This window comes from Tenrec ecaudatus, chromosome 1, assembly GCF_050624435.1.
Source record: "Tenrec ecaudatus isolate mTenEca1 chromosome 1, mTenEca1.hap1, whole genome shotgun sequence".
Lineage (NCBI taxonomy): Eukaryota > Metazoa > Chordata > Mammalia > Afrosoricida > Tenrecidae > Tenrec > Tenrec ecaudatus.
In genome coordinates this window covers 143,815,398-143,834,128 of record NC_134530.1, presented here as the reverse complement: position 1 = coordinate 143,834,128, position 18,731 = coordinate 143,815,398, and the positions used below count along the sequence as shown (strand labels likewise).

The following is an 18,731-nucleotide window of genomic DNA, read 5'->3' as shown; positions in this document are numbered from 1 at the left end:
TCCAAAACCAACCAAACTGACTGCCACCAGCCGATTCCACCCCTTGGCAAACCCCTAGGGCAGGCAGAGCTGCCCCCGTGGCTTTCCTTTCTGGACTGTCACTTTTGACAGGGGTGGTCTTTTTCAGGGGGAGCGGCTGGTGGTTTTGAACTGCTTAATCTTGAGGTTACCAGCCCAACTGGTTACCACTACACTAGGCTGCCCCCAAGCACCGAGTTCCTCAACCTGGTAAGACATTTCCTGAATAAACTTAGACAGTAACACATTCCCACTTGAGGATTCATGATTCTACTGCCGCCATCTCTCTACCACTGAATTTAGAACAGATCCTCCTCCCTAAGATCCTTCCTCCAACCGCTCTATGTCCCAGAACAAGAGGCAGTGGATCGTGCTTGAGACGGAAAATCTTTGTAGACGGGGCTATGTAAACAGCTGGCAGCACAGAAAGTAAATGATTCCGCTGAACTCGCGTGGGGAAAGGAAGCCTGCACACATCTTGGGAGGCGGCGGTGAGGTCAAGTAGAGATTTAGCATGCACAACTACCAGTGGGGGAAGCGCTTGGCACCCAAGACATGGTTTATAAAAGTAAGTCTCAATTATACGGAAAGCCTGCTTCTTGCCAGAAACACATGTTCACACTGGGGCTGCTACCACCAATATTGACAGTGGCGAGCCATCTTGAGCTTGAAATACGCTGAATAAATACATCGGCAGCTGTTCACACTGGATGGATTGGACAGACTTGCAGATTCCCTGAAAAGAACGTGGGAGAATCGCTACCAGGAAATGAGAAGCCCTGCTGGCTACTGTTGATCCAGAAACTCGGGCCAGAGGCCAAAACAGGCCAAGACTCCTAGCTAGCGGGCTCGCTGGAACACCAGACGCAGGCTCTCGTTACACCAGAGCTCCAACGAGCAGTCTGACTGGTGCGATGGCTGCCCTATGACACCAGGGTGAAAGCCTTCTGGACAAACAATGAGAGCCGAATAAAAATAAAGCTGAGTTTCAGCTCTCCCCCGTTTCTCTGGTAAACAAAAGTCCTTTAATCAGTTTGTAACAAACTCACAGAGGCCACTTGAATGAACACTTTGCAAAAAGTTTATTTTAGAAAATGCATGGGAAAAAAAAAAGAAAATGCATGGGAAGGCAGCAGCGCAGTTGTCAAATTCTACTCCAGTTCACAGCAACCCACTTGTCCAACGGTGCTGCGGGTTTTCAGCGGCTGTGCTCACTCAACGCCCATCACCCACAAGTACATGCAGGAAGGGCCGCACAGGCTAACGGGGCGTGGGCGAGCAGACCCATGTTATTTGTGTGCATATATGTGTGTGTCACTGGTGGCATCGTGGTTCTGCATTGGGCTACAATCTATAAGGTCGGCAGTTTGAAACCACCACTGTGTTCGCCAGGACAAAGACAGGTTTTTCTACTCTCATACTTAAACAGTCTTGGAAACTCAGAAGCAGTTCTACCCTGCCCTATAGAATTTGTAGTTGTTCACTCGATGTGTGTATTTGTGTATATACATATATGTGTGTGTGTATATCAATCAAACAAACTCAGACATTGAGTCATTGCTAACTCCTAGCTACCCTACTGGACACAGTAGAACTGCCCCTGTGTTTCTGAGGCTGTTAACCAGAGTAGAAAGCCCGATCTTACTACACGCAGCTGGTGGTTTAGAACTGCCGTCCTTGTGGGCCACAGCCCAATGCATAACCACTATGCCACCAGGGCCCTGTGAAAATATGTGTGTGTGGAGTGATACGGACCACTTGAACACCAGCCTCCACGGCCTGAGACTGAAAAGCGATGGTGCCTGGCTACCACCACCGACTCTTGGCAAAGGGTTCGCATGAAAAAGTCCTGGACAGAGTGGGTAGGGCATGGGGGACAAAACTCAAAACCATAAACTGTCAGGCTTCCTGGTCCGCTAGAGACCGGAGGAACCCTCGTGGCTGTGCTGCTTACATTTCAGGTCTGCAAATGACCCCCATGGCACCTTTCAGCCTGCAACAGTCCTACAGGGGTAACAAAATATTAGCCAGATCCATTTTGAGAATCAACCTCCATTTGGAGTCAAAATGGCAGCATTTACCCAAAGACAAGGTTCAGAAGGCCTAGGAAGAGACAAAGGAAACGGCAGACAAAAGGATGAAGTGGGCTGATGCCACACTGTGGGGATGCCAATCAACGAACTGGGTCAAACACGGGCTGATGAATGGGAAACTCAATCCGCTCAACAAATCATCACTCAATTACAAATAAAAAGGTTTTAGAGAAAAAGGCCACCAGGCCTTCCTTCCAAGATGCTTCCAGGTGAGTTTAAACTGCTAACCATTTCAGTAGCTAAGCACCGAATGGTCATTTACTAAGGTTTTCTTCTGGCTAAGGGTCTGATTAGTCACATTTTCAAGCTAAAACTCTTCTGGTGAAGTTGCCAGGAAATAAAAGTTCTGGGGTCTGGAGCATCCATCCTCTTGAACAGGGTCCAAACCATTTCTGAACTTCTGGACCAGACTGATGTCCCTCAGAATAAAGGCAAAGACAAATGCTCTTGACAGGATTCCCAGAGACTGGCTAACCCTCGCCCCTGCTTGCCGGTCAGCCCACAGATCAATCCCAAGCCTTCCCCGGCTAGAGGTAAACAATAAAGACATTTGGCTTATTTAATCTACTGGATAGCGTGCACGTAAGGACTGCATTCAACAGTTCTAGAAAACCTGAAATCAGTATTAGGCCAGATACCCTTGTTTTTCTCTTCTTTTGCTTCAAGTTTCTATGATAGTTGAGATTCAGTAACTTTTTTTTTTTCACAATAAGATCTTTTATTTAACATTAAGTCTGAATTTTAAACAGATTCTTGAACTGGTGGCTCATAGCCATCAGCTCGCTCCACTTTTGCACCTGTCTCATCGCCAGTAGTTTTTCCAGAATTGCCACCTTCACCATGAAGCTTCATGAGTTTTCCCAATTCAAACTTGGGCTTTTTCAGCATCTTTACTTTTCTGACAAACACATCATGGAGAGGATAAAGAGACTGGCAAGCCTTTTCTATGTCTTTTCCAGTGCTGTCTGGAATCAATTTATTGACCACTTCTTTCAAGTCATTCGTCTGCACCTCTCGGGTCATGATTTCCACCATTTTCTTTCGGATTTGGCGGACCTGCTGGTGCTGAGCATAAGAGGTCTTCCGAATCTGATTATTGCGTTTTTTAGTAAAACCAACACAGAACAGACGAAGTAGATACCCATCGGTAGTCTTGACATCAACATGAGCTTCAATCATGGTCTGCCACTTCTTGACCATGGAGCACATCTTGTCCCGTGTCAGGTCCATGACGTGGAAGTTGGTCAGGCAGCTTTTGCCCTGAACATCCTCGGTCATTAACTTAAATTTCCTAAGGCAACCTCGTCGTTCTGTAGATCGGCAGGCTCACTTCAAAAACTCGACCCTTGAGGCCATCAGATGCAATTTTGGTTCCTTGCGTCCTGGTGACTAGTGTTTTCCCAATGTTTCTTATGTTGAACATAGCGGGTGCTTTCACATCAGACCAATCTTTCTTAGAAAACGGATCAACCACTGTCTTCGTAGCTCCTCTTTTGCCACCTTTGGTAAGGCGCTTGTTCCTGCCAACCGCCATGGCGTCGTGCAGAGAGCCAAAAGGGGAGATTCAGTAACTTTAAAAGCCATGGGAAAGCCCTGCTGGGGCAGCGGTTAGATCGCTAGGCTGCCAATCCAGGGGCCAGCGGTTGGAACCTACCGCTGTGGGAGACGAGGAGTCTGCTTTTGTGAAGACTCACAGCACTGGCAACCCTACCAGGCAGTGCTACCTACCTACTGGGCTGCCACGAGTTGGAATGGGCTCTCTAGCAACCAACCTGGGTTAGGTTTGGCTTTAAGCCACCAGATATTCCTTTCTGAAACAAGGCAGGCCAGACACACACAGTCTCTTTTTCTTCAACTAGCCAGCTCGGTTCCTTGTCCACTAATTGCCACCGAGTAGTGTTCTTGCGCAGTCACCTCTGTCATGGGCTTTTCAATCGTTCATGTGGTGTCACCATGTGGTTTTCACTACATAAACAAATGCCATGCAATACAATAAACATGTTTAGAAGCCAAAGGTTCTTGGTTTGTCTTTCACACGAAAACCAAATGCTTTGTATTTAAAATGGTGATGTTTCTCTGAAACAAGTGTCTTCATTCACCTCTCTGGGATGGGAGGCACTGTTATAAAGTCGCGTACAAAATGTGCAGCAGGTGAGCATCACCAAGTTCTTTGCCAGGGATGCTGTCTGTCCACTGGCACGGCAGTCTGTATGTGGTGGCCTCAAACGCGAGGTCCTACTGAGCAACAGACAGACTGCTTCCAGAGGACCTGAGTCGGCTGCATCCTAGCATGAGGACTTCATTAAAAATGCAGATTCTCAGGTTGCGTTTAGCCAGGGAATGTGTATTGATTAAGTTATGCACTCCAGGTATGTGTTGGTCTATCATACTCCTGATTCTCTTATTCCTGGGAGGCTGGGGGCTCACAAGGTGCTCAGGAAAGCGCCCTGCTCTGACTTGTTCCTCAGAGGGCAGGCTTGTTTAAAGGGCAATGAGAAAACTGGGGGAGGGGTGAAAAAACAAGCATGACTCTTTTTGGACTAGACAACTGAGACACACAGACCCGAGCATCTTTGAAGCTCGTGCTCCAGTGCTCCCCTGCCATTTCTTTGGGCAGTTGAGAGCAAGACTGACTTTCAATCTCAGGCCTGGAGGCAGCCTGCTTCTCTGGTCTGCTTCCTGGAAGCAATTCCACACAACTGGAAGGCCATAACGCTCTGGGACTGGCTGGTCCTGGTCAGAGGCTGGTTTGTGCTGCAAAGCCTCGTCACCTGGCAATACTGGGAAACCGAGATCACTGTGTTCTTGGAGAAAGCGTTACACACGACGAGGAAAGGTTCCAGAAGTATTAAGACAGAAAGACAGTCACACTGAGGTCTGAACAAATGGGTGCAGGACTGTGATGTCTTGAAAGGCCATAAAAGACTGGCTTTACCTAATCCCCGAGTCTGGAAATGTCAACAGGGCAAGCAGCCCCGTTTGTCACACATGCTCGGTGGATTCCCGTATGCTATGAAGCGAACCAGCCAGGCCGAGCATGAAGCAATATCCACAGGAAAGCAGCTACGAAACAGAACAGGGACAAGGATACAAGTACATAGAGTGAGGACCGGCAGTTCTTTTCTGACTGCTACATGACATGCATATCTTGGAATACAAATCCAATTGAGAAAAATACATAAACAAGGCAGGAAAAGAGTTGTGGTTTTTCCCCTCAAAAATTTGGTCCATCTATCTATTCTTAGAGAAGCAAGCAGCACCTTGTGAGAAACCACAATCCACAGGTGAAAACTCCATAAAATGACACCGGGCTAGGGACTGAGGATTCCAACTCTGCGGGGTGCAAATGTCACACAAGGATTCCTGCACTCTTCCCGTCACGCACGGGGAGGAACATCGCTGCGTGTCAAAATGGGCAGGTCAGGGTAGAGTCCACAAGGAGCAGAGTGATTCTTTACAGAGACTAACTATGGCCCCAGGTTTTAATCAGTGCAGAAGGTGTCTGTCACTCATGGTCAAAAGACCAAGCTACGGGTGCAGGCTTTCCTGTTCAGGTGGATTTCCTGTGCTTCATTCAGTACACTTTCATGTGCATGTGCTAACTTCTTAGGGGGGGCTCCCACACCTAGTCACCTGATTCTGAAACATTATCAATCACAAATCTGTAGCATGCTCCAGAGAAAAGGTCCCAGGTAGCTTTGAGCTTCTTTTGATTAAAAGGATCAATAACTTTTTCTGAAACCAGGCTAGTGTATTTGACATTTTATCCCACATTCTGGTTCATCGAAAAGACTATTTAAAACGCACATTTGTGATTCGCAAACCTGGCAACCTGACAATCAGAATCACCTTTAAAAAATGATAGCTTGCAAGCCCACTCGCTGATAATTGATCTGAGATGGGGCCAGCTGATTTTGACTTAAATCACATTTGAAAACCACATGCTTTATTAAACTGCCATCCCCCCATAGTCTCAAGGAATGTGCATTCTGGTTAAGTTACTGGTGATGGGGGTGGGATGGCCCTTGAAAATAAGCAAATGTGAATTTTTAGAAAGAACTCTTATTTTTCATCAAAGAAGAGTTGAAACAATGAACACATCGGTTACACATACTCAAATGAAGATACAAAATATATTCCAAAGTAAAATGAATTCTTTTGCATTCTGTTATTTTAGATGATCGACATCACCATTCCATTAGCCCGGAGTACAGAAAGACCACAGTTGAAAACAACAGTCCACCGATTCCCACTTCCAGATGACCCTGTATTACAGAATACAACAAGGAAAACAAATAGTCAAAAGGAACAAATAAGAATGATCAACCCTATTTACATCGTGGGAGTGAAGCCAGTAACCAAGTGAAGTGTTTGGTTTTCCTTCTTCAGATCAGGATTTCCCACCCTTGGAAAAAATTGTTAAGCTAATAGCATCTGCATAGCCGTGCTCAGGAAAAACGAGAGCGTAAGAGCACGGCCATACAGGCAGAGCCCTGTGGCGGCTCTCCGAGCAGCTTGGTGACGTCAAGCGCTGGTGCTTTGTGCTGCTGCTCTTGTTCTCACCTACTGAAGTCACATCGAAAGATGGAAGAGTCCAACCCCAAAGACTGGACCCCAAAGGCACTGCTCAGACTACGCATTGGAAACACTCAAAATCCAGGCTCTTCCGTTTCTCTTCCCTCAGCGGACCGACCATTCCGTATTCGTTGACATTCGCTGCACATTGTACAAAAGGACCTGAAGGCTGAAGTGAACACAGCTCCCCACACAGCAAAATGGAAATCTGGAAAATGGATTCTGACGACATATCACTTACACATCTACGACAGAACACCTCCCCCTCAGCCTTCAGGCAAGATTCAACAGTACTAGGACACCAAAGGACTGGACCTTCAAGGTCCCTACTACCGACGTCCATGCTCAGACAGAAGGCCAAAGCACACTTGGCAGGGGCAAACAGGGAGAAAATACACCCCCCACCCAAGGACCAAGGTCTAGTTACAAACGGGAGCAAACCTGGACTCTTTACTCACCACTTTAATACTGCTGCCAACTCTAACAGATTAAAATCGGTACAACATGACAAAGTGGAAAAAGTACCAAAATGCAACAGTTTCGGCCAAGGAGGAGAGTAGTGCTGACTAAGAATTACTACAGTTAACAATGCTACTACAATAAAAACAACTGCAAACAGGGATTTGGCACATTTACAAAGTAAAAGCATGCACCATGAATACACTTCAGATGTCTCTCAACAAAAACAGCCAAGGAAGATGGAAACGGCATCTTTTACAAAATTCCCTATGACAAACAGACACGAGAGCCAAAGTGGTCCATTTAGTAGCTATGTAGCGGCAAAGTCACAGGATTGGAATTTAGTAATTTGCATTTCTAATTGGCAGCCACTCTGGGTATGTCTGTACCCAAGAAGCTGGCTCTATCATACCACATTGGTATTTATCTAGTAATTTGGTAATCAGCATACACCAGGTTAACCTTCAACCACAAGGTTTAAAAAAGAAAAAAAGCTAGAGTTAGCATGTTACTGCAGAGCTCTCAGTGTGATTTCCACTTAGGAACCACGGTAGCACTTTGAGCAGGATTGTAACATACATTTCACCCCCAAAAACCTGTTAATTATTGCCCGGGAACTGGGAAGAATTTTAAGTAATAGGAGAAGTATTCTATTCCGACCATACCAAGAGTTAAAAACAAAGAGGTCCTACTAAGAGGAGTATCTTCAAGACAAGCTGGTCACATCATGTGCATAGTTAACATTGCGTTTTAATAAAGATTCTTTTGCAAACCAAGAAAAAATTTAGTAAAGTTATTCTTTTCTTGATGAAAACAAAAACAGAAATCTCTAAAAATAAACTACTGGTGGTTTGTTGAGGAGGGAAATAGAGTAAGCTACACACTGAAGTTCTGGAATGCAGCACCTCAACTTCACATCTGCCCTAAACATTAGAGATTATGAGATCCGAGTGACGGCTTGATGATCACATCCTACGCTACAGCGGTTCCAATCCCAATGTCACACTGGATCAGCAAGTCAATTCAATGTTCCCTAATACAGAAGGTTGTGCTAAAGAATGCTAAGATTCCGCATGCTGCTGCCATTCCCTGGTCCCGTCCATGCTTGCAGCTGTCCACGAGACAGCAAAAGAAGTCTGGTCTTACCACGCCACGCTGCAATAGCTGGAAAAGAAGGACGATCTGAATTAGAGACCATTTACAAGGCAAGAGGTGCGACTCCCTCACCGTAACGGAAGCAAGTGCTCAGAGCTTTACCTTTCACGCACAGCCACCCTGTTCAGTAAAGCCCGCATTCCTTCAGGTTGTTCTTAATGATGACATCGGTCACGGCATCAAAAACAAACTGCACATTCTTGGTGTCTGTGGCACAGGTGAAGTGGGTGTAGATCTCCTTGGTATCTTTTCTTCGGTTCAGATCCTCAAACTGGCACTGGATGTAAGCAGCCGCCTCTTCGTAAGTGTTGGAACCTGAAAGAGACACCCACCCTCATTTCAGATGACCAGAGCCGCCGGCCGGCGCTCCAGGGAGCTCCTCGCCACGACAGAACAGCACCAGTGTTGTACCTTTCATTCGAACTCAAAGTAAGTCACCACATACACATATGAAGGAAAAGAATGCTTTGTCTTTCTTTCCAATGGATTTTTTACAGGGAAAACCTAGAAAATAGAAAAGGAAGCCATGGAAGTAGGAGGACGTATTTCTGGAGAACCCAATTGTTTAAAAAGGTCACAAAGCCTGTGCCTTGCAATGATCTTAAGAAAAGCAACTCCAGAGGGTAAGTCCTGCTGCTTTTCACAAGGATTACACAGAGCGTAGTCTCGGAGCACCCAGGCAATAATTTAAATAATCAGAGTCAACGACTAAATGCAAACGGGAAGGAGACTTGAATTATACACTTGGAAGGGTAAATTGTGTGGCAAGTGAATTATATTACAGTTCAAGGGGCAGGGGGAGCAGCATCAAACCCCAACTCCTTTTGTCAACAAGATGTGTTAACTCGCTCATCACCCTCTTGCTACCCTATCTTGACCACTCGAGCAGCTCTCAGCGCGGCCCTCGACGCTGGCCGCAGAGCCAGGGGCGCTCCAGCTCACACACACTCGACAGTCAACTAGAAGCTATTTTTAGTGAAAGAAAATACCAACAGTTAAGTATATAAAAGAGACGACATAAAACCCTTAGGAAAAGGATATTAAGCAGCCATCAGGATTGTGAGAATCTTTGCCAGTGAATGGCAGGCCTGGACGTTTACAAGGAAAGTGTTGGATGTGGACCCGGCTCTCCGGTACGTGTGAAGATGCCGGTGGGGCCTTCCACACGACGGCGACGGTTTACTTGTCTCTAAGGTTTCTCTGCCACACGAACACGGGGCAGGCACCAATGTAAACTTCTTACCTAACTCATAGCCCCCACCCTTGTTATTCGGCACTGGTCACTACATTCTCCACTTCCCTGAGGAAAAAAGAGGACCAATTCTTTAATAAGTCCACTACCTCATGTGAAAGTTACCTATATTCACAACCGATTGTAACTCTGGCCTTACAAGTGGCCTCCTGTTCAAGTTTCAAACCCGCTCTTCCCTCTAACCCTTGTGTGGGCTGTACTGCGCGATGCGCGGGTCTGCCCTCTGGTTTGGGGGAGCTGCCTGCTGGGATCATGTGTACTGGGTGACCCTGAGGAAGCAAGTCTTACCACAGTCCACGCTTAGACTCTGGTATCAGAATCTGCATTTCCACCTTTCTGGTTTCCAATGTTTACACCCCGCTGCCCCCTCGAGTTATGTTTATTCTGGATATCATATTAACAGAATTGTACAAGGGGGTGAAAGATGAAAAGATAATGAAAATTGCCCATGAACTTTGTGAAGCCCCCGTATCAGACCTCTTACGTCTAGCTTCTTTCACTTCAAATGTTTGTTTGTTTTAAGGGTTTAACAGGTTTCATAGAGAAGTGAAGCTGAGATGGACTAAAGAGTCCTTGGTGACGGGTTCACCTCAAACACACCAAGAGAAAATGTGTTCCGGTTCGCTCAGCTTCGAGCAGGCGACAGCACTTTCTCTTTTACCTGTTTACATCACATTTATTTGTTTATATCACCATTTACCCATCCATCCCTCCTTTCCGGATGATTCCTTTGTCTCCCACCTTGCTGTATCAATTATACTCACGTTATGGAACTTCTTTTTTGCTATAGCCCAGGAACATTCTTGAATCTTTGATCGCAGTTGCTCAAGAATAGCCAACACTTGTTTTCATTCCTTTAATTTCTCACTCAGTACTTCACTGCCTTCCGTTCTCACCTCACCACTGCTCTCCCTGATGGCCACTGATCTCCAAATTGCTAAATCCAACGTCCACTTTTCAATGTAGATCTTAGTTTATGTATTTATTGACCACCGCTCTCTTCTCATCCTGAAGGCGCTAAAGGGTAGATATCGGACTGCTAACGAGGTCAACAGTGCAAATCTATCAATCATTTTGCAAGAGAAAGATGACGTTGCTGCTTCCAGAGATTCACAGCCTTGGAAACCCTGTGCAGGGCTCACTGCAAGTCACCTCGACTCTATGGCAGTAATAAGTTTGATTTTTGGATGCTAACTCTCCTTTTCTTTTTAAAAAAATTATTATTTTTTAATCATTTTACTAGGGGCTCACACAACTCGTATCACGATCCATCCATACATCAATTGTGTAAAGCACATCTGTACATTCGTTGCCCTCATCATTCTCAAAATATTTACTCTCCACTTAAGCCCCTGGCATCAGCTCCTTATTTCCTCCCTCCCTCTCTCATGAGCCCTTGATAATTTATAAATTATTATTTTGTTATATCTTGCCCTGTCCGACATCTCCCTTCACCCCCTTTTCTGTTGTCTGTCCCCCAGGGAGGAGGTCACATATAGGTCCTTGTAATCGGTTCCCTCTTTCCAACCCACTCTACCTCTATCCTCCCAGTATTGCCACTCACACCCCTGGTCCTGAAGGTATCATCCACCCTGGATTCCCTGTGCCTCCAGTTCCTATCTGCACCAGTGTACATCCTCTGCTCTATCCAGAGCTTTTTCTTTTCTCCTCTTAGTTTTTCTCTTTGTAGTCAACATAAATCTTTTACTTTCGCCAATAGAAACCGATGGCCTTTTTCATTTTATCTGTGTCTTTTCTCATTCCATATAATCTCTGTAGTTCATTACACACAATAAAATCCCCCCAATGGATTCTCAAATCACTATCTCAAACCTTGACCTTTCCCAAGCTCCATGGTCACATAAATAACTGCCTTTTAGATACTCCCATGTGAGTGTTCTACTGATACTTCAAAATCAACATCCCTACCTATGAATCCAATTACAATATCATCTAATAAATACAGAAATATGGGAATACCTTTGACTTTTCCTAATTCCTTACTCTAGCTTTTTATGCTGTTATGGGCCATCAATTAAATTCCAGTTCACAGTAACCTAATAAGACAAAGCATAGAGCCACTACTGAATTCAAACCACTAATCTTTTGGCTAGCGGCTGCTGCCATTGTTAGGTGCCAAGGAATGGATTCCAATTCCTATCCCTCCCTCGTGTGTACAACAGTGATCTGCGTATTCCTTCCACCACAGTTGGATGCTTCTGATATTGTTCAATTTTTGCCTATAGAATCCTTGAATAGCATTAACTTAAGGCTTGAATTTAAAAAAAAATTTTTTTTTAGCCTGAGACATGCTGAGTGTGTTCGTCCTTTTGGCTAACTTCAGGTCTTTGCACATTTCATTAGAGTACATTTTGTCTTCTCAAACTGCCCTGACAACTTTTCACTTCTTTTATTCAAAGTGTTAGTTGGCAGACAACAGTTCTCCTCCCCTGGAAATTCGCTGTGATCTAGCCATGGTGGTTGCAGCGCAAAGGATCGCTCTCATATGGACTTTCCAGTTAGGGTTTTGTCATTTTGACCAAAATACTGGGGTGGAACTCTGTAAATAAGGTGCTACAGGTCCACCAAGGGAGTGGACAGCTTGCTAAAAATACAAAGTGGATCGAACTCCTGTGAGGGTGGGGTCGTGTGAATCAGGTGGGTGGAACCCTAATATGGGACTGGTCAGCTTGCCATCCTGTTAGCCTTAAAATGAGCCCCTCACCACTCCCAAGAAGAGAGGGCTGGGAGAGGACTAGCTTGAGGGCATGGTCAAGAGCTATCCTTACTGAAGGACTTCCATCATTAGTTGTTCCTGATTGTGAATTTTAACCCATTACATACCTCATAAAGGTCCTAGCACGGAGTCTGTGAGAGCTGCCCAAGCCAACAGAAGAGTCTCAAGGAAGGGCGCCTGGACTGTAGGACTGCCACCTCATACAATCAGCCTTAGTTCTGTTGCTAAGGGTTCTTCCCCCGCTTCGTGAAGTTAAAAAAAGTCAAACACCTCCACCAGCCATTTTGACAGTGGTGCACCCATAGCAACCATGTCTACGTACTTGACATAGAATATGTACCAGTCTTAACCTGGGCCAGAACAGAGCCCCTTGTCTCTTCAATGGATGAGATAAGGAAATTGTAGCAGGGCCACCTTGCACCACATAAACGGATAGTTGGTAGAGAGAAGAACGGAGAAGATATATAGAATGATGGAAATTTTGATGACTGTGAGTAATAGAGGTCTACAAAAATGATGAATTGGCAAACATTATATAAAATTTTACAACAGTAAAAATAAACACACGAAAGTAAATGTCTAGAAAAGAATGAGGGAAATAGAGGAAAGAGCTAGGAGGCAAAGGGCATTTATAGAGGTCTAGATAAAGGCATGTACATATGTAAATATATTTATATATAAGGATGGGGAAATAGATCTATGTGCTTATATGTATAGGTTTAATATTAAGGTAGCAGATGGACATTGGGCCTCCACTCAAGTACTACCTCAATGCAAGAATACTTTGTTCTATTAAACTGGCATTCATGATGCTCACCTTCCCGACACAATCGCTGAAGACAAAGCGGGTGCATAAGCAAATATGGTGAAGAAAGCTGACAGTGCCCACCTATCAAAAGAGATAGCATCTGGGTTCTTAAAGGCTTGAAGATAAACAAGGGGCCATCTAGCTCAGAAGCAACGAAGCCCACATGGAAGAAGCACACTAGCCTGTGTGATCACGAGGTGTCGAAGGGATCAGGTATCAGGCATCATCAGAACAAAAAATCATATCATTGTGAATGAGGGGTGTGTTAGACAGGGTTCTCTAGAGAGATAAAACCAGATTGCTAGTAACTATATATAAATATATTTATAAAGATAGATATATAACAAAAATGAACAGTTAAATTATATACAGATAGATATTACAAGAAATGAACAGTTAAATTATAAATTATAAAGCAGTGAGCCAGTAGCAGTCCTTTAATTCTTGAGAGCTGCCAGTCCCTTTTCTGTAGAGAGCACTGGGCTATAAAGGGTCCACTACCTGTGGGACGCCTAGCCTGTGGACTGTGTCGCTGTTAAGTTAAGGTCCCTTTAAGCCCACAGGTAGTGGACCCTTTAAATTGAGGCAAAGAACTAGCCAGGCGAGGCTCACCGAGCCATTTATCTCTCTGCCCTTCAATTAATTCTACTCGTGTTTATCTGCCAGGCTGGCACAATAAACTATCGCAGGGGGAGTGCGGAGTGGAGACCCAAAGCCCATCTGTAAGCAACTGGACATCCCCTAACAGAAGGGTCTCCTGGAGGAAACCAGCCAGTCAGGGGGCAGTGCAGCAACGATGAAACATACAACTTTCCTCTAGTTCCTAAATGCCCCCCCCCTCCACTATTATGATCCCAATTCTACCTTACAAATAGCTAGAACAGACGATGTACACTGGTATAAATAGGAACTCAAAACACAGGGAATCCAGAGCGGATGATCCCATCAGGACCAGTGGTGTGAGTGACGATACTGGGAGGGTGAAGAGAGGGTGGATTGGAAAGGGGAACGGATTACAAGCATCTACATATAACCTCTCCCTGGGGGACGGACAACAGAAAACTCAGTGAAGGGAGATGTTGGACAGTGCAAGATATGGCAAAATAATAATTTATAAATTATCAAGGGTTCATGAGGGAGGCTGGGAGTGGGGAGGGGAAAAATGAGGAGCTGATGCCAGGGGCTTAGATGAAAAGCAAATGTTTTGAGAATGATGAGGGCAATGAATGTACAAATGTGCTTTACACTATTGATATATATATATGGATTGTGATAAGAGTTGTACGAGCCCCCAATAAAATGATGAAAATAAATAAAAAATAAAACGCATGAATAAAATCTCTTTCACACCCCCAAAGATAAAAAGACATGAGAGAAAAAGATGAGAGTGCTTCTAGGTTCCTTATAGCTTTGTATTTATTTCTTAGTTCAAATTCCATCCTAAGATCTGGCTCCATCCTTGTACTTGGCTTTTATGAATGATCCCCACATTCTCACTAAGTATCTTTCTTTACATCCTAGGAAGGAAGTCCTTGTGAATTCCACTCCCCAAGTACTTAAGCTTTATTACGTGTGCTCAATCATCTTTCCACAGCACGATTTCCACTATGTCATATACCTCAATGAGAATCTTTCGACAAAGCCCCACTGCCTCACCAGAAGATACAAGGCCCTCCACGAGGAGACCCCTGCCGATCCTTCCACCTATTCCTTCCCACCCACCACTCTGAGCTCCAGCAGGAGTGTCACACTCCTGCTGGACTCCAGAACAAATCACGCCACTTGTTACTGCTAAAATTTCATGGGGTCTACTACTCCCTCTGCCACAAATGCTAGACTGCTTCATCTACCAGGAGATCTGTGATTCACTCTCTTCAAGTCCTGCTCAAGTGGGGTTTCCTCTAGAAACAAACCACAATGACACTAGCAGTTTTTTTGCTCTGTCTACAACTGTAGTTAATGCTATTCATGTACATTTTGCCTTACCATAAAGTGATTTCTAGCTCCGCAATTAAATGCCAGTTTTTCTGGGGGAGGGGGGGTTTTGGTTTGTTTTAAATTAAAAGATCACTTTATTGGGGGCTCTTATCAAATGTTAGTTTCTTAAACAAGAACTCTATATCCTATCCTTGCATTTCCTTAGACAGAGTTGTACCAAATTTTTATATTTTTTCTTCTTCAATCAACAAATAAAAATGACAGATGTGAAGTAAACCCAGTTAACTGCTGGAATAGCAGTTTATAGTGAAGGAGTCGTAGCTCCTTCTATTGACACTCTGACAGTGAACTTCACTCTCCACACCGAAGCACATGCATGATTCAAACTCAAAAGGCAGTTGTGTGAACTTCGTCAGAGAGCTAATCTACAAAGTATACATCCAATAAAATGGCTCATGACCCCTTACCTGTGTATTCTGGATAACAAATTGTTAATGGACTCCTCCTTATTTTTTCCTCAAAAAGGTCTTTCTTGTTGAGAAAGAGAATGATTGAAGTGTCCGTAAACCATTTGTTGTTACAAATACTGTCGAACAGTTTCATGCTTTCATGCATTCGGTTCTGGAAAGGACAAGGGGATGGCGGGTCAGTGGCACAAAGGAACCGTGGATAACTGCTGTTAGTGAATGGCCCGTGCGGGTTGGGGGGGAGGGGGGGGTGTCAGACGATGAAAACACGAAGGCGAGCCGGCCGTCTTCATTTTGGTGGTTCTTGGGTGTGTGGAAAGAGGGTTGACTGGCAAGAGCTCACTGTGGCTATCACAGATCAGGATTCCGAAACTCTCACAGAGAGAAAAATGAAGGCATATTAAGTCTTGGTTCAATACCAAATGGGTGGACCAAGTCTTCCGAAGAATGTTTTCCATTTCCTGGCTGCATAAAACGGGAGTTTCCCAGGGGCCCCACATACCATCTCCTCATCCTCAGCCAGAACAAGGTCGTAATCACTGAGCGCCACACAGAAGATAATTGCCGTCACTCCCTCAAAACAGTGAATCCACTTCTTTCGTTCTGATCTTTGGCCACCTACATCAAACATCCTGGACAAGGGGCAAGCAAGCACATATTCAGCAAGGTCACACGGGCACCTCTCCCTGCATACTGCTAACACGGAGCTGATACAATGGAGTCAAGACAGCTGTCTGTGATCAGAAGTAAAAAAGGAACCAATTACACCAGAAAACAAAACTGGGATCCTTTTTATTTTACAAAAAAGTTGAACCTTCTCTTCATTAAAGCTTATGTTGGATGTGCCAAGTCAGCCAAATTAGCACTGAAATGGAATCAAGGAAGAAGGGGGAAACATAGGGAAAATGAAATGCTGGACATTAGTGATGATAATGATCCTCGTATTAACAGTATCAACTAAGAATGATTCAACGCTCAGTGTCACACTCCACGTGGGAGCACCTTACATACATAAGTCATTTTATCCTCATAATGATCTTCTAAGTACTAGTTCCACCCCCCTCGTTTTATAGATGAAGAAACTACGGCACAGGTGTGTTAAATGACTTTCCCACTGCACACTGCTAACAGATTGGGGGGTGGGGGACGTGAGCCCAAGCACTCTGCCACTCCAGACCCTAAGCTCACAGTATCATTCTACCTCTCAAAACGGACTCATCTCAAAAAAAAAAAAAAAGGACTCATCTCTATAGTTCAAAGAGAAACGTGGACAAAAGGAAAGAAACCCTCCAACTTTCCCTCTACTCCCATAACCTCTCTTTACTTGATTCAGGTTTTCCTTACTTTGTGTGTGTGTGTGTATGTGTTAAAGATTCATCGTAAAAAATTAAATCAAATCTTCCAGTCGAACCTGATACCTAAAAACAAAATGTAATCCGTATTTCCAAACTCCAGCAAATTTTATTTGAATCTAATTAGTAACAACAAAGCCTCAATTGCTCTCACACTTTGTTTCCACACCAGGTTACTTTAACTTGCGCCTCCCTTCTGGGGGGCTTCCTGATTCAACTCCTGACCTTCTGTCAACAGTGCCCTCATCTATCTCCTACCTATGTGCCTGTCTTTCAGTGGATACGAAAGCTTGCATGAGAATGAGAAGACTTTCCTAAGAGCTTAATGACAATGAGAAGATTTTAAATAGCTAAACTCTGCCAAGCTGGTGTGTCAGCTACCAAACTCCCTGGACATGGAGTTGACTCTGACTCGTCAGAGGGAGAGACACGAGCTACAGTTGGTGCTTTCTCGGCTCCTGTGTGAAAGTGAACCCTCGTCCAGCCTCAAGCAGGCGCTCTCGGCCGGCTGCGCTGGCAGGGCCTTTGCCTCTGGCCACGAGGCACACCGTGAAGCAACACCACACTGCCCAGTCCACAGTCCTCGTAGCACAGACTCTAGGAGGGCTGACACCACACATTTCGCCACAGAAGTCTTGCAAGAGGAAACACTGGGCGCACCAGTCATCTCTGGTTACTTCCCCATTTTCTCTATAAACTCTAAACTGGTAGAACATAGTCAAGTTCCAAGGTGATCTTCATAACAAGTTAACAATTATACCATCCAGTAACGCCAACATTTGAGAAGTATCACCTCATAACGGAGAGGCAAGTAAGGAATTATACAATGTTCTGCAGATAGTCGATGCTTAGTCAAGGTCTGATTAAACAGAGTGGTTTTGCCTAGAGAAAAGAGGAAAAGGAAGAAGTGACAGTACTGTGTAACAAAGCATCTACGTGCCAACGATAAGCCATGTGGCACCTTTATCATACGTGCCTCTTGATCCTGGTAGGACTTATCTACGATCAATCTAGGACAACCTCAACAAGAAAGATTCCCACACTAAAGAAAGAAAACGACCCTTATAAATGGACTGCTAATCTTACGAGTGTGCACAAGAAGGCTCGGGCTGCAGCTTCACAGGTGTTACTCCAGGTGACTTGTCTCGCTCCTAACTTCCTCAGTACTGACGATAAACGGGTGCTCCATTCTAAAAGCATTCCGCCAAACTGCTCTTTTCCTACACCAGGTTCGAAACCTGGCTGGGTGGATTTAGTGTAAAGTCCTCAGCAGCTGTCTAGCCAGCACACCATTCCCGGGGACTTAATATACAGCCAGTCACAGCTGCAGTTCAGGCCACTATGACCCATTGTGCTTCCACTGACTGCTTTTCAGAAGCACAACTCCAGGCCTTTCTTCCCCGTGTTAGTCTGAAAACTGCTCAAGCCTGTTCACAGCAGCACACAACTCCAGTAATAGGTAAGTGGTTGGATGGTTGGCTGTGCAGGATTTGAACAGAGGTCTCCCCACAAGGTGAGCACTCTACCACTGAGCCACACATTTCTTCTAATAGTGCCGAAATCCCTTCATGAGCGGCACAAATCTTTAGAGAACAGAAACTAAGGTTCTGAGGCGGTCGTTCCATTCGCATGCAACAGTGCTGGCTGAGTATGACATTCTACAAAAGAGCACAGCATGACAGCTAGGAACTGTATCACACATTGCGGCGGGGCGGTGGAGTACGTACGGCAGGGGGTTTCGAAGGTCACAAAAAAAAAAAAAAGCAGAAAAATGGAACCCAAAGCAAGTTCTGAGAAGCCAGTAACAAAGAGACAAGCTGCAGCCTACTTTAGAATTACTTTTGCTGGTGAGAAAATCCTTTGTATCTGAATACTCG

At 44.8% G+C, this 18,731-nt stretch overlaps 1 protein-coding gene and 1 pseudogene across 1 annotated transcript in view; both read right to left on the bottom strand.

Moving 5' to 3' along the window:
* Positions 1-1,082: 1,082 nt before the first annotated feature.
* Positions 1,083-6,069, bottom strand: LOC142458083 (small ribosomal subunit protein eS1 pseudogene; annotated as a pseudogene).
* Positions 6,070-7,133: 1,064 nt separating this feature from the next.
* GNAI3 (G protein subunit alpha i3) overlaps positions 7,134-18,731 on the bottom strand; it is a 48,583-nt gene continuing 36,985 nt past the window's right edge. Inside the window, exons 6-9 of the mRNA XM_075559130.1 lie at positions 16,005-16,134; positions 15,503-15,656; positions 8,403-8,615; positions 7,134-8,309 (exon numbers count right to left, since the gene is read on the bottom strand). Of these exons, the coding sequence (XP_075415245.1) occupies positions 8,425-8,615; positions 15,503-15,656; positions 16,005-16,134 (475 nt within the window). The 3' untranslated portion in view covers positions 7,134-8,309; positions 8,403-8,424. The remainder of the gene's footprint in view (positions 8,310-8,402; positions 8,616-15,502; positions 15,657-16,004; positions 16,135-18,731) is intronic.